General features: G+C 48.1%; 1 protein-coding gene across 1 annotated transcript in view; it reads right to left on the bottom strand.

Annotated features, from left to right (window-relative positions):
- Nucleotides 1-225: 225 nt before the first annotated feature.
- The window catches only part of LOC140714511 (stereocilin), a 109,587-nt gene continuing 94,313 nt past the window's right edge, over nt 226-15,499 (bottom strand). The window contains exons 24-28 of the mRNA XM_073025805.1: nt 13,282-13,424; nt 10,208-10,356; nt 7,278-7,375; nt 6,670-6,817; nt 226-659 (exon numbers count right to left, since the gene is read on the bottom strand). Coding sequence (XP_072881906.1) covers nt 583-659; nt 6,670-6,817; nt 7,278-7,375; nt 10,208-10,356; nt 13,282-13,424 — 615 coding nt within the window. The 3' untranslated portion in view covers nt 226-582. The remainder of the gene's footprint in view (nt 660-6,669; nt 6,818-7,277; nt 7,376-10,207; nt 10,357-13,281; nt 13,425-15,499) is intronic.

Here is a 15,499-nt window from a genome sequence, read left to right as displayed (position 1 = left end):
TCCTCTCCACATCCACTCTATCTAGGCCTTTCAATATTCGATAGATTTCAGTGAGATCCCCTTCAATCTTCTAAATTCACTGTCATGTCTTAAATGTCTCACCTTTGGACCCCAGCTGATTTATGTCCCTGAGGCAGTGCACAAATGCCAGGCTCTGGTGTGATCATGTCCCTTCCAGGTTTATTCAAAAACAATTAAAATATTCCCAAATATGGGCACAACTTTTCACATACTTGCAGTACAATATATATTCTTACTTTCACTCACTCACTCTCTCACACACACACACGAAGTCCATCAGCTGCAAAAGCAGCAACCTAGAGAGTTATCAGGCCCCAGATATTAGAAATACAAGCAGGAATTCTTCCGAGGAACAAACAACACATTCCAATGACATCCGCTGAGAATAAACAGGATATTAATTTAAATGCCGGAATTTTAATTTGCTGCATCAGATTATTCTGAAGTAGAATACCAACCAGAAGGATTCCAGCCCATTTTTTAAAATTCATGATTTAGTACAAATATTTAAAAACTCAGAATCCAAATCTAGCATGAACCCATTCCAGCAGACAGCCACTTTCAGGTACAGGTCACTGTGAGACACAGGTAGAGGACAGCGAATCTAAATGAGGCTGATAAGGGTGAAGTGTTCTTACCTGCAAATTTAAAGAGAAATAGGATTTAATTATAAATTAAATCTGTTTCCAAATCTTTCCTCTCATGTAAAAAAAAAGCCATTCTATCATAAACACAAGAGCTTCTGCAGATGCTGGGAAACCAGAAAACACACACAAACTGCAGGAGGAACTCAGCAGGTCAGGCAGCATCTATAGAGGGGAATAAACAGTCAATGCTTTGGGCCAAAACCCTTCTTCAGGACTGGGAAGGAAGCCAGAATAAGAAGGTGGGGAAGGGGATGGAGAGGATGGGTGGGGAGGGGGGAATGAAGTAAGAGGCTGGGATGGGATGGGATGGTTGGAAGAGGTAAAGAGCTGAAAAAGGGATCTGATGGGAGAGGAGAGTGAACAATGGAAGAAAAGGAAGGAGAAGGGGCACCAGGGGGAAGAGATGGGCAGGTGAGGAGAAATAAAGGGGTAAGAGGAGATGCAGAATGGGGAATAGAAAAAGAGAGGAGGAAAGGTGTGAGAAATTACCAGAAGTTGGAGAAATCAATATTCATGCTATGGGTTTGGAGGCTGATCAGCCACAGAACCAGCCTGGAGTGTGACTCAGGCTGGAGAATCTGAAACTCAGGATACTTCACTTCATATGATGATGGAGGCTATTCAGCCCATCAAGACTTTACCAGCTTTCAGAACAATCTCATTGCTTCACATATTTCCACAGGGAAAGGGCGTCATAAAGCTGAGGGCACGGGTTTAAGCGAGAGCAGAAAGATTTAAAAGGAACCTGAGGAGCAGTGGTGGGTCCGGGGAGCGGTCAGTACAATTATCCTTAAGACATTTGGATAGGTACTGTCCATGATAAGAAAGGTTTAGAGGGTTACTGGGCATCCTGTCAGTATGGATGAAGTGAGCCAAAGTGCCTGTTCCTATGTTATATTAATCTATATTTCTACAACCTACCCTCTCTCACCCTGCTGGATTTCCCAGCAGTGACTTGCAATGGCTGGTTAACCCACCAGCCAACATGCCTTTTGGATGTAGAAGGAAACTGGAACTCATGCAGTCATAGAACAGCACAACACAGTACAGGTTTTTTAGCCCACAGTGTTGTGCTGACCCTTTAACCTACTCAAAAATCATTTTAACTCTTTCCTCTCCATTTTTACTTTCATCCATATCCCTTGGAATCTCGTGTCCCTAATATCTCTGCCTGTACCACCATCACCGGCAGCATGTTCCACACACCCACCACTCTCTCCATAAATAAAAACTACCTCTGACATCACCTCTTGTGCTTTCCTCCAGTCACCTTAAGGTTATAGTCTCTCATATTAGTGATTTCTGCCCTGGTAAAAGTCTATGGGGTGTCTACGGAGGGGTGGCACCCCTGGTGGGGGGGCCTGCTGTGCCCTTTTTCAGGGCAGCTCGTCCACCTTTGGTCCCCACCTGGCGCTCAGCTCTCACCTGTGGCTCCGAGTAGCTGTAACACGCGCAGTGGCCACACCCCGGTTATCCGTCTCAGCAGACGGGCCAAACCAGGTGAGGGTAGCTGACGGGTCTTTGACCCTCGGTGAGGTAGGGGATCTGCCTATCCCAGCGTGTGAGGTCTGGCCCTGGCGGATTGAGCAGAGGAGACCGATTAATGGTCCAATGGTCAAGAAAGCAGCCCAGCAGGCGTTTGTGGAGCACTAAGAGCACGACAAGACACTTTGATGTCCTGGTCCTCCACTGCAAGAGGTGGTGATTTCTTTAAACTCACCCGGCAGTGGGCAAAGGCAGACCACTGCTGCCAAGTACAGATTTTCCAGAGCGGCGTGGAGGGAAATCACCCGCCAACTGGAAATTCCAGATGCGACCTAACGATGACGGAAAGGTCTCTGGCTGTCGGCTCGATCTGTGCCTCTAATCATCTTGTACATCTCTACCAATTCGCCTCTCATCCTCCTGCACTCCAAAGAGAAAAACCCTGGCTCACTCAACTCATCCTCATAAAGCACGCTCTCTGATCCAGGCAGCATCCCGGTAAACCTCCCCTGCACTCTAAAATCACAAGGAGAACACTGAAACTTCACAGGTCAGGATGGAACCCCGGTCGCAGGAACTGCAACAGAGCAGCTGCTCCACCTGCAATAATGCATTGGTACTTGGAGACAGGGATGAAAATGGGCTTCTTAACTCAGAGGGTTGCAAATTTATGAAACTGTCTGCCCCCAAGGTCTGAGTTGTTGAGTATAGCCCCAGCTGTAATTGACAGTTTTCTGTGAATTGGGATATCCATGTAAATGCCATGTCCAAGAGAGCTCACTAACTCATTTCCTCGAGGCAAAAGATATTCAGCATATCCCCTTTGACCCTCTCTAATTTTTAATCATGGAAAGTATCCTATTCAGATACATCACGGCTTGTTATGGCAACTGCTCTGCCTGTGACTGCAAGAAACTGCAAAGTTGTGAACACAGCTCAGCACATCGGGAAAACCAGCCTCCCCTCGGCACTCTGCCTATACTCCTCACTGCCTATACTCCTCACTGCCTATACTCCTCTCTGCCTATACTCCTCACTGCCAATACTCCTCACTGCCAATACTCCTCACTGCCAATACTCCTCACTGCCTATACTCCTCACTGCCTATACTCCTCACTGCCTATACTCCTCACTGCCAATACTCCTCACTGCCAATACTCCTCACTGCCTATACTCCTCACTGCCTATACTCCTCACTGCCAATACTCCTCACTGCCAATACTCCTCACTGCCAATACTCCTCACTGCCTATACTCCTCACTGCCTCAGTAAAGCAGACAGTGTAATCAAAGACCCCACCCATCCTGGACATTCTCTCTTCTCCACCCCTCCCATCAGACAGAAGATACAAAAGTCTGAAAGCATGAACCACACACGCAAAGACAGTTTCTATCCTACAGTTATTAGACTGTCGAATGGTTTCATCATACAATAAGGCGGACTCAGTCTCACAATGGTCTTGCACTTTCATGTCTACCTACACTGCATCCTCACTGTAGTTGTAGCACTTCACTCTGCATTCTGTTATTGTTCTCCCTTGTACCACCTCAACGTACAGATGTGTTAAAATGATCCGTGGAGTTTGCATGCAGAAACCTTTCACTGTACTTTGGTGCGTGTGACTATAATAAACCAACGTACATTTATAAGGAACCTTGCAGGAAAACAGAGGAGATGCGGAACTGGCCTCAATCTTACTGAGCCGCTTGGCTGAACAGATAGCTCTTTTTATTTCTTTTGTCTTATTTTACCACCTCAGTGGGGAGGGGTGGGCTGCGGCATCACTGCAATGAGGGTAATGCTCATTACAGTGTCAGCAATCACCAATTGCAGTTCAATTCCTGGCACTGACTGCCTGTACGGAGTCTGCACATTCACCTTGAGGCCACATGGGTTTCCTCCCAAATGCCAAAGATATACACTTAGGGTTAGTAAGTTATGGACATGCTACATTGCAACCAGAAGTGTGGAATACTTGTGGGCTGCACACACACAATGCTGGAAGAACTCAGCCGGCCAGGCAGCATCTGTGGAAGAAAGTACAGCTGACGTCTCGGGCCCAGACCCTTCAAGGAGTCCTACCAAAGGATCTTGACCAGAAATGTTGACTACTTTTTTGCTGCCTGGCCCGCTGAGTTCCTCCAGCATTGTGTGTGTGTTGATTGGATTTCCAGCATCTGTAGATTTTCTCTTGTTTGTGATTTGAATACTTGTGGGCTGCCCAGCACAATCCTCACTGATTTGATTTGACACGGATGATGCATTTCGCTGTATGTATGATGTCAATGTGCCAAATAGAGCCAGACGTTAGCAGTGGATGCAGTGTATATGGATTTCAGTAAAGCATTTGATAAGATTTCCCACATAAGGCTCCTTCAGAAAGTAAGGAGGCATGGGACCCAAGGAGACCTTGCTTTGTGGATCCAGAATTGGCTTGCCCACAGAAGGCAAAGGGTGGTTGTAGATGGTTTATATTCTGCATGGAGGTCAGTGACCAGTGGTGTTCCACAGGGATCTGTTCTGAGACCCCTCCACTTTGTGATTTTTATAAATGACCTGGATGAAGAAGTAGAAGGGTGGGTTAGTAAGTTTGCTGATGACACAAAGGTTGGGGGTGTTGTGGATAGTCTGGAGGGTTGTCAGAGGTTACAGCAGGACATCAATAGGAGAGTGTTGTTAAGAAGGCGTATGGTGTGTCGGCATTCATCAACCATGGGATTGAGTTCAAGAGCCATGAAGTAGTGTTACAACTATACAAGAGCTTGATCACACCCCACTTGAAGTATTGTGTTCAGTTCTGGTCACCTCACAACAGGAAGGATGTGGATACTGTAGAGAGAGTGCAGAGGAGATTTACAAGGACGTTGCCTGGATTGGGGAGCATGCCTTAAGACAATAAGTTGAGCGAATGTGGCCTTTTCTCCTTGGAGCGACGGAGGATAAGAGATGACCTGATAGAGGTGTACAAGATGATGAGAGACATTGATCATGTGGATAGTCACAGTTTTTTTTCTCAGGGCTAACATGAGGGGACATAGTTTTAAGGTGCTTGGCAGTAGGTACCGAGGGGATGTCAGGGGTAAGATTTTCCACACAGAAGGTGGTGGGTGCATGGAATGCACTGCCAGTTAAGGTGGTAGAGGTGTATGCAATAGGGTTCATAAGACATAGGAGCAGAATTAGGCCATCTGGCCCATCGAGTCTGCTCTGCCATTCAATCATGGCTGATCCTTTCTTTTAAAAAAATCTCCTCCTCAACCCCAGTTCCCAGCTTTCTGCCCGTAACCTTTGATACCACGTCCAATCAAGAACCTATCAATCTCAGCCTTAAATACACCCAACGACCTGGCCTCCACAGCTGTATGTGGCAACAAATTCCACTAATTCACCACCCTTTGGCTAAAGAAATTTCTCCACATCTCTGTTTTGAAAGGGCGCCCCTCTATCCTGAGGCTGTGCCCTCTTGTCCGAGACTTTCCCACCATGGGAAACATCCTTTCCACATCTACTCTATCTAGGCCTTTCTACATTCGAAAGGTTTCAATGAGATCTCCCCTCATTCTTCTGAATTCCAGTGAATACAAACCCAGAACCATCAAACATTCCTCGTATGATAACCCTTCCATTCCTGGAATCATCCTTGTGAACCTCCTCTGGACCCTCTCCAATGCCAGTACATCTTTTCTAAGATGAGGGGCCCAAAACTGTTCACAGTACTCCAGGTGAGGCCTCACCAGTGTCTTATAAAGCCTCAGCATCACATCCTTGCTCTTGTATTCTAGACCTCTTGAAATGAATGCCAACATGGCATTTGCCTTCCTCACCACCGACTCAACCTGCAGGTTAACCTTCAGGATGTTCTGCACAAGAACTCCCAAGTCCCTCTGCATCTCAGATTCCTGGATTTTCTCCCTGTTTAGAAAACAGTCCATACATTTATTTCTACGACCAAAGTGCATGACCGTGCATTTTCCAATATTGTATTTCATTTGCCACTTTCTTGCCCATTCTCCTAATCTGTCCAGGTCCTTCTGCATCCGACCTTTTAAGAGACTCTTAAAGTAGGTACATGGAGCTTAGAAAAGTAGAGGGCTGTACACTAGGGAAATTCTAGGCACCTTCTAGAGTGGGTTACATGGTCAGCACAACATTGTGGGCCGAAAGGCCTGAAAAATGCTGTAGATTTCTATGTTCCATCTCTGATTTTTGAATTTTCTCCCCATTTTGAAAATAATCTATTCTTTCTACCAAAGGGCATGACCATACACTTCCCTGCACTGTATTCCATCTGCCACTTCTTTGCCCATTGTCCTGATTGTCTCAGCCCTATAGTCTCCCTGCTTCCTCGACATTGACCTTTCCTCCCAGACTGCTGTGTCCAAACCCGGGAACTCCCACTCCCAACAGCACCTTCACCGGAAGGACTGCAGTGACTCCCCCATCCTTCTCAAGGGCAACTAGGGAGGGGCAATAAACAGGGTTGGCGGTTGTCTGTGAACGGTTTGAGCACACCGACCCCTCTGCTCCTGGTGGAGCTCGCCGTCGTACTGCGCTCCGCTGACCACTCGCCGCTGCTCGGCGCTCAGCCTCTTGTACTGCCCGCCGGTCACAGCGGAGGCCTGGACACTGCTGAAGCAGGACAGCTGGTCAGCGCTGAACACCACCTGCCACGGAGGGAAAGACAGCAGAGGGTTAAAGAGCACCCAGCAGGAACCACAGCCCCCATCCCAATCCACAATCAGAGTCGGGGGTCTTCAAACAGGGTGGAATTCGAGGCCAGACAGCCCCTCCTCCCTGCTCTTTCATCAAACCCCCTTGCACGCATTTTGCCCCACACACTAAATCTTCATCCATTCCCATCAGGTAGCAACTAAAAATTAGCTTTATTTGTCACATGCACATCAAAACATGCATCTTTTGTGTCCACAGCTAACACAGTCTGACGACTGTACTGGGGACAGCCCACAAATGTCACCACACCTCCAGTGTCAACATAACCTGCCCATAACTTACTAACCCTTTAGTTGGGAAACAGCTTGATGTCATGAAACACAAGCCCACTTAACTTTTGTAACCAAAGTTATTTCTACTGAGAATATCAGTTTACCACGTGGAAAAACTCACCGCGAATTTATCGGGGGGAATGAGGGCAATGGCGGTAGGTGTGAGCCCCTCAATCTGCTGCGCAATCAGTGACGACAGGGCCATGTCGGTCAACCCCGCTGCCGAGAGAGAAAAGCCGGTCAGCTGAACCTGTCCGATGGGCAAAGGTTTGACCAATGCACATCAAAGTATAAACCAAGAGCTTCACAGCCAAAGCACCCACCCTTCCGCTGTGCTCAGTTTGGGGGCGGGGGGGGGGGGTTACTGTGTAAAATATGACCACCCAGTGGTGACTACACAGGAGCTGTAGAGTGCTTTTATTTTATTTAGAGATACAGCACCGTAACAACCTCTTCCATCCCAACAAGCCCAGGCACCCATTACACCCACCTGACTGGTTAACCTGCTTGTTGTGTCTGTGCACAACTACATATCAATTCCACAACACACACGGGAGATGGCTTTAACTGAGGGGGGGAGAGGGGGGAGGGGAAAGAAGGGGAGGTGGAGGTGGGGGTGTTGGTAGTAGGGGAGTTGGCGGTAGGGGGCGAAGGGAACGTCAGTAGGCATAGAGGTTGGGGTGGGTAGGGCAGGTGGCAGTAGAGGGTGGGTGGCATAGAGGTTGGGGGTAAAGGGGATGGTAGGGGAGGTTAGTGGGGAGGGTGGGCGGTAGGGGTTAGGGTGTTGGGGTAGGGAGGGAGGTAGAGAGAGACCCCTCCCCCCATAATGCTAAGTGGGAGAGGTCTTTGCTCTGAAAGAAATATATCCATACATTACTCTGCTAACACCCGCGCGGAGCACCCGGAGGATATCCACGTGGTCACAGGGAGAACGTACACATCCCTTAGGGACAGTGGTGGAATTGCTGGTGTAGTAGTTACACTGACTGAGAAGGGCTCTGCAGGAGTGTCGTCTATCACGCCCACCAGGCTGCTGATTTCTTTCAGAAGTGACAAACCTTACGCAGCACTCCGTGTGCTGACACTTCAGGCCAGGCTCTGCCCGGTGCTTTCCACAAGACAGAGGCAGAATTCGGCCATTTGCCCCACCATTACAGAATGGCTGATTTATTTTCCCTCTCAAGCCCAGTCACTCACCTTCCTACTGTAACCTTTGACACTACAACTAAACAAGAACCTATCAACCTCAGCATTAAATATACCCAGTGACTTGGACTCCACAGCCTTCTGTGGCAATGAATTCCACAGATTCTCCAGCATCTCTGGCTGAAGGAGTTCCCCCTCATCTCTGTTCTAAAGGAATGTCTTTGTATTTTGAGGCTGTGCCCTCTGGTTCCAGACTTTCCCTCTATAGGAAACATCCTCTCCATGTTCACCGTAAATATACCTAATGACTTGTCCTCCACAGCCATCTGTAAAGGCTGGAACAACTCTGTAGGCCATTCAGCCCCTCATCCCTATACTTTCATTTAACCCCTTTCTCATACATTTTACCCTGCACTCTAAATCTTCATCCATTCCCAGCAGACTGCAAAACTAAAGAGATTTATAGATTGGCTCTACCTGTCCCACGTACATCAAAACATACAATGAAATGTGTCATTTGCATCAATGACCAACACCGTCCGAGGACGTGCTGGGAGCAGTCCACTGGCGTCTCTATGCTTCATGCCCGCAAACTACTAATCGTTATCTGTAAAGAAAGGCTCTGCTGTGACTGGTTGCTTCCATCACCAGGAAAAGGCATTAATTGGAAAGGCATCCTCCAAACTGGCTGAGCAGGTTAGGAGCCAGTTGAGGAGCTATCGGGAGTGTGGTATGATAAGCTTCACTTCAACAGGAAAACCTCACTGTACCAACTGACCTTCAGAGACCTGTACAACTGTGCGGCTCTCACTGTAAACACCAATGGCCACTGTATTGGTGCCACCACATTCAGACGCAATCGCTCCCTCAATAACACCCAATGTCTGTCCCAACTACATAGCCAGGCACTCTCCATCGCCCCCCCCCCCCCCCCCACTTACTCCCTAGACACAGGTCGTGCACAGTAAAGGTCCCTCTGCATTGTCTCACCCCAAGGCAGAACAGGATCTGCAGGAACTGGGCAACAGGGAAAGGCTGAACAGGTGAGGACTTTATTCCTGAAGAACAGAACAATGAGGGCAGATTTGATAGCGGTACACAGAATGATCAGGGGTATCGATGGGGTAAATGCGAATAGGCTTTTAACACTGAGAGTGAGTGTAACTAGAACTAGAGGTCATAGGTTAAGGATGAAAGGGGAACTATTGAGGGGGAGTTTCTTCACTCAAAGAGCAGAGTGAGTATGAAGTGGGCTGCCAACTGAAATGGTGGATGCGGGTCTGACTGCAGCATTTAAGAGAAGTTTACACAAGTACATGGATGGGAGAAGTATGAAGGACAATCGTCCAGGTGCAGGTCGCTGGGACTCGACAGAGTACGGCTTGGCACGGACTAGATGAGCCAAAGGACCTGTTTCTGTGCTGTAGTGACCTATGACTAAATCTCTCTGTGCCTAGTGATGTTACTCCCAGGGAAGAGCTGTAACAGGGGTACTGGATGTGCCCAGCAGGACCGGCAGAGCACCTCGATACTTAGTGCAATGCTATTACAGCTCAGGGCATCAGAGTTCAGAGTTCAATCCCAGCGTCCTCTGTCGTTCTCCCCAGGGAGTGTGTGGATTTCTTCCGGGTGCTCCGGTTTCCTCCCACATAAAAAGGTGTACTGGTTGGTAGGTTAATTGTCCCAAGTCCCATGGCTAGTGTTAAATCGGGGATTGCAGGGCAGAATAGCTTGAAGGGCCAGAGGGCCTGTTCCAGACTGTATTTCTAAATAAGTTTTAAAAAGTAATAAGTAGATAGATAAATAAATAATGGCACAAACAGAACTTAGTTGCGATGCTATATACTGGCTCGTGGTTCTGTGGCTCCACTCCCATCAGCAACACAAGAAATAGCCTCGTTTTACCTGCGATGGAGCCAATTTCAGTGAAGATTTCGGGCCCCCACTTGCTAACTGGCCCAAAGGCCTCTGAGTGAGTGGTCAGTCTGGCTAGAGCTTCGAACTGGCTTTCAGAACATCTCAGCTTCAAGTTGCCAACGAACAACACGGCTTTACTGCAAAGAGAAGAGGAGACAGGTTACACAGTCGAGAGGGGCCGGGCCAGGTACAGCTCGGTTAAACCCATTGAACAAACACTCTGCCAAAAACTGGAGACACACAAGGTTCTGCGGATGCTGAAAATCTGGAAGAGCGCACACAGAATTCTGGAGGAGCTCAGAGGGCCAGGCAGCATATGTGGAGGGGAAGGAATAGTCGATTTTTTGAGCTGAGACCCTTCATTCTCAGAGAAGATGGGGACAAAAGCCAGAATAACAGGGTAGGGGGAGAGGGAAGAGCACCGCTGGTGCAGTAGATGATAGGAGAGTCACGGTGAGAGAGGGAAGGCAGTGGTTGGGGGAGGAGGGTGAAGGGGGCTGATGTGAGAAGATAGGAAGTGATAGATGGGGGAAGGCTGAAGGAGGAATCTGATTGGAGAAGACAGCACTATCACCTTCACATTCTTCCCTCTGGTTCCTGCTTCCTTCCCTTAATTCCACGGCCCATGTCCTCATCTACCAGATTCCTCCTCCTTTTGCTCGTTGCCTTCCCCACCTATCACCTGCCAGCTCCTTCCACCATTCCCTTTTTCCAGTCAAATCCCCAACTGCCTTTTCCTTCTCACCTGCATTCACCTATCACCTGCCAAGCTTGAGCTCTTCCTCCTCCTCCTCCCTCTTTATTTTCTCCTTCCTTTCCAGTCCTGATGAAGGGTCTCAGCCCGAAACCTCAACTGTCCACTTCCCTCCACAGATGCTGAGTCCCTCCAGCATTTCGTTTGCGCTTTGCCAATAACTGCTTCTGACGGTTCGTATTTTTACCGAATTTGATGCACAGATTTTCAGGAAAACGGAACAGTTTCACTCTCAGAACACTACGTGCACACCACACACTCACAGCAGTGGTCAGATGTGACAGACATCACACCCTCACAGGCCAGAACAGCAGTGATTAAACAAACAAAAATCCCACAGCAGAAATTCCTCACAGACCTTCAGCAGAATCATACAGAACAGAAACAGGCCCTTCAGCCCATCAAGTCCGTGCTGATTGTCAATCACTCGTTTACACAGATCCTACATTAATCGCATTTTTTTCTTTCCACGTTCTTATCAGCAGTCCCTCAGATTCTACCACTCACCTTCACGCAAGGGTCAATTCATGGTGACCAATTACCCTATCATCCTGCACCTCTTTGGGATGCGGGAAGAAGTTTAAGTTTAATATAACTATATGCATGTATACAGCTAAATGAAACAGCGTCCCCAGGTGCAAAATACAGTACATATAGATAGATAGATAGATACTTTATTCATCCCCATGGGGAAATACAACTTTTTTTCCAATGTCCCATACACTTGTTGTAGCAAAACTAATCACATACAATACTTAACTCAGTAAAAAATATGATCTGCATCTAAATCACTATCTCAAAAAGCATTAATAATAGCTTTTAAAAAGTTCTTAAGTCCTGGCGGTTGAATTGTAAAGCCTAATGGCATTGGGGAGTATTGACCTCTTCATCCTGTCTGAGGAGCATTGCATCGATAGTAACCTGTAGCTGAAACTGCTTCTCTGTCTCTGGATAGTGCTATGTAGAGGATGTTCAGAGTTTTCCATAATTGACCGTAGCCTACTCAGCGCCCTTCGCTCAGCTACCGATGTTAAACTCTCCAGTACTTTGCCCACGACAGAGCCCGCCTTCCTTACCAGCTTATTAAGACGTGAGGCGTCCCTCTTCTTAATGCTTCCTCCCCAACACGCCACCACAAAGAAGAGGGCGCTCTCCACAACTGACCTATAGAACATCTTCAGCATCTCACTACAGACATTGAATGACGCCAACCTTCTAGTCACAGTACACCGCACATATAGTTACGATAGCAGGTACAGTCACCAAGTAATATTAGCACTAATCCCCGAGTGGCACGGCCTGAAGACCAATGTTGCCATGGAGCCATGTTCCCGCAGGAACAAGCACGCAGCAGTTCCTCATCTCCCGCAGCTGAAGGCAATCCAGGGAGTGGAACAGCACTGACAGGAGAGCCAGCCTTCAGGGGGCAGCCCCCAACCCAGCACGCCTGCCACGTCTCTGCTCTCTCCCACACAGCCCCCAGCTCTTCCTCCCCTGGGTGGCGCTAACAGGCAGCATGAGGCCCAGCCTGGGGCGCAGAGCAACCGGGGGAATCCCACACAATAACGAGAAGCTGGGGTTAGGGTCGAACCTGCGTCTCTGCAGCTCTGTGAGATGTGTCACTGTGATGCCCCAGTATTATCCAACCGTGAAAGCTAGGAACAGGGATCGCGTGGACACAGAGCACCCGGTTAATGGTGGCCAGTGGAAACTCCTGAATCTTTCACCTGTGCAGGGTCGAGACAAACATACTGAACTGCCTGGTCCCTTATCGTTGTAGAAATGAGCGATTCATCAGCTCTGTCTATTTTAAGATCATCTCTATTGTCACAAGTACATCAAAACGTACAGTGAAATGTGTCATTTGCATCAAATTAATCAAATCAGCAGAGCTGTGCTGGGACAGCCTGCAAATGTCACCGTGCTTTCAGTGCCAACATAGCACGTCTACAAATTAATGTGGGAGGAAAATGGAATCTCACGCAGTTGGGGGTGGGGGGGTTTACAGACTGCTTACAGATAGTGAGGGGAATTGAACTCCAATCACTGACCACCAGCGTTATCAAGTGTGGTGCTAATCATTATGCTACCATGCTTCCCAAGTACTGTCCCAACTGGACTCCCTGGAACACTGCTGTTGCTGGTATCCAGCCCAGGTACAGACCGTGGAGATCCTGGGAGGGACAAGGGAGGAGAACAACCAAAGACAAAGACTCGTAGCCAAAAACATGACAGTTAAAATGAGCAGAAAATGATTTCCAGCTTGGAGGGGAGGGAACGTGTCAGAGACCCCTCCTTTGTTACTGACCAGAATTCTTTGGGCCGGATCCTTTCCAGCTCGGAGACTGACATTCCACAGATGAAGTGGCCCAAGGCTACCAGCGTCGTGGCATTGAGGTCCGTAACTTGCCATCCGGCCCGTGACAGGAAGCTGCCAAACGCGATCCTCCTCTACAAGACACATTGGAATACAATGTGGTTGTTAGAGAGGGTAGAGAGAGTCACATCAGGTAATGGAGGGGACAAGCGAGGAGGGTGGTTATGATTCAGGTGAGGATGACAATGCACCTTCAATGAGCACGTCATCTTTCAGGAGGTGCACTAAAGCGACAGCGCGGTTTGTGTACATTTAAAGTAAAGGTTGATAGGTTCTTGATTAGCACGGGTGTCAAAGGTTACGGGGAGAAGGCAGGAGAATGGGGTCAAGAAGGGTAGTAAATCAGCCATCATCAAATGGCAGAGCAGACTTGAGGGGCTGAATAGCCTAATTCTGCTCTGTGTGTTATGGCTTTATGGTCATAGCAGTTAGCGTAACGTTAACTACAGCACCGCTGACCCATGTTCAATTCCGTCACTGCAAAGAGTTTGTAAGGGGATTCAGCCAGAAGCCACAACCTGTTGAGGGCCACATCAGAGGCATTCAGCTATGGCAACCAAGCAGAATGTAAAAAGTCCAGAAAGCCATCTCACATACAATAGCAATTCCAGGCCAAACTTGAATCACTGAAGGAAGCTCGACAACTGTGGCAGGGGTTGAATACTATCACCTCCTACAAAGTGAAACCAAGTGACACAGGTGACAACAAGGTAAGCTCGATGCCTTCTATGCTCGCTTTGACTATCAAAACATGGAAGCACCTTCACAAATACTCATGGCTATGGTGACCCTGTGATTTCCGTCCATGAAGCCAGTGTAAGAGCATCTTTCAGGAGGGTGAACCCACAGAAAATATCCAGTCCAGACAGATCACTTGGCCAAGTTACTAAAGACCTAGTCCTCAGAGGTACGTTCCCCCCCCCCCCCACCCCGCCGTGCCAAAGAACATGGTAATTTTCCTCAGTGACTACCGTCCAGTAGCACTGATGTCCACTGTGATAAAGTGCTTTCAGAGGTTGTTTATGAAGCACGTCAGCTCCTGCCCAAGCAGCGACTTGGATCCACTCCAATTTCTCTACAGTCACAAGTCAACAGCAGATGCCGTCACATTGGCTCTTCACTCAACCCTGGAACATCCGGACAGCAAAGATGCACACATCAGGATGCTCTTTATCAACTACAGCTCAGCATTTAATACCATCAACCCCTCAAAACTAATCAGTAAGCTTCAAGACCTAGGCCTCAATACATCCTTACACAAATAAGATCCTCAATTTCCTCATCAGCAGGCCCCAATAGTTTGGAGTGCCAGCAACACCTTCTCCATCGGCACAGGTGCACCGCAAGGCTGTGAGCTTCACCCCCTGGGCTCTACTCACTTTACACTTATGACTGTGAGGCGAGGCACAGCTCGAATGCCACATTCAAATTTACTGATAACACCACTGTTGTGGGCTGAATCAGAGGCGGTGGTGAGTCAGCAGTTAGGAGGCAGATTGAAAGTCTGGCTGAGTGCTCCTCTTACTCAATGCCAGCACACCAAGGAGCTGATTATAGACCAGGAGAAGGAAACCAGAGATCCATGAGCCAGTCCTCATCAGGGGATCAGAGATGGAAAGGGTCAGCAACTTTAAATTCATCAGTGTTATAATTTCAAAGGATCTGTCCTGAGTCCAGCTCCTAAGTGCCATTACAAAGAAAGCACAGCAGTACCTCTACTTCTTCAGGAGTTTGTGGCTTGGCACCTAAAACTTTGACTAACTTCTAAGATGTGTGGCAGAGAGTATATTGACACGTTGCATCACAGCCTGATAACGAAATACCAATGCCCTTGAACAGAAAAGCCTACTAAATCGAGTGGATATGGCCCAGTCCATCACAGGTAAAGCCCCCCCCCCCCCCCCGAGTACATCTACATGGAGCATTATCACAGGAAAGCAGCATCCAACATCAGGGGCCCCCACCACCCATGCCGTTCTCTCTTCTTCCCGCTGCCATCAGGGAGGTGGTACAGGAGCCTCAGAATCAGTTATTTTTCTCAGAGGGTATAACTTCACTCACCCCATCACTGAACAGTTCCCACAACCTATATGGACTCAGTTTCGAGGACTCTTCATCCCACGTTCTCAATATATATAGCTTATTTATT

The sequence above is a fragment of the Hemitrygon akajei genome, chromosome 21 (genome assembly GCF_048418815.1).
Source record: "Hemitrygon akajei chromosome 21, sHemAka1.3, whole genome shotgun sequence".
NCBI lineage: Eukaryota > Metazoa > Chordata > Chondrichthyes > Myliobatiformes > Dasyatidae > Hemitrygon > Hemitrygon akajei.
Note: the sequence above shows the minus strand (reverse complement) of the source record. Positions and strands in the feature narration are given on the sequence as shown.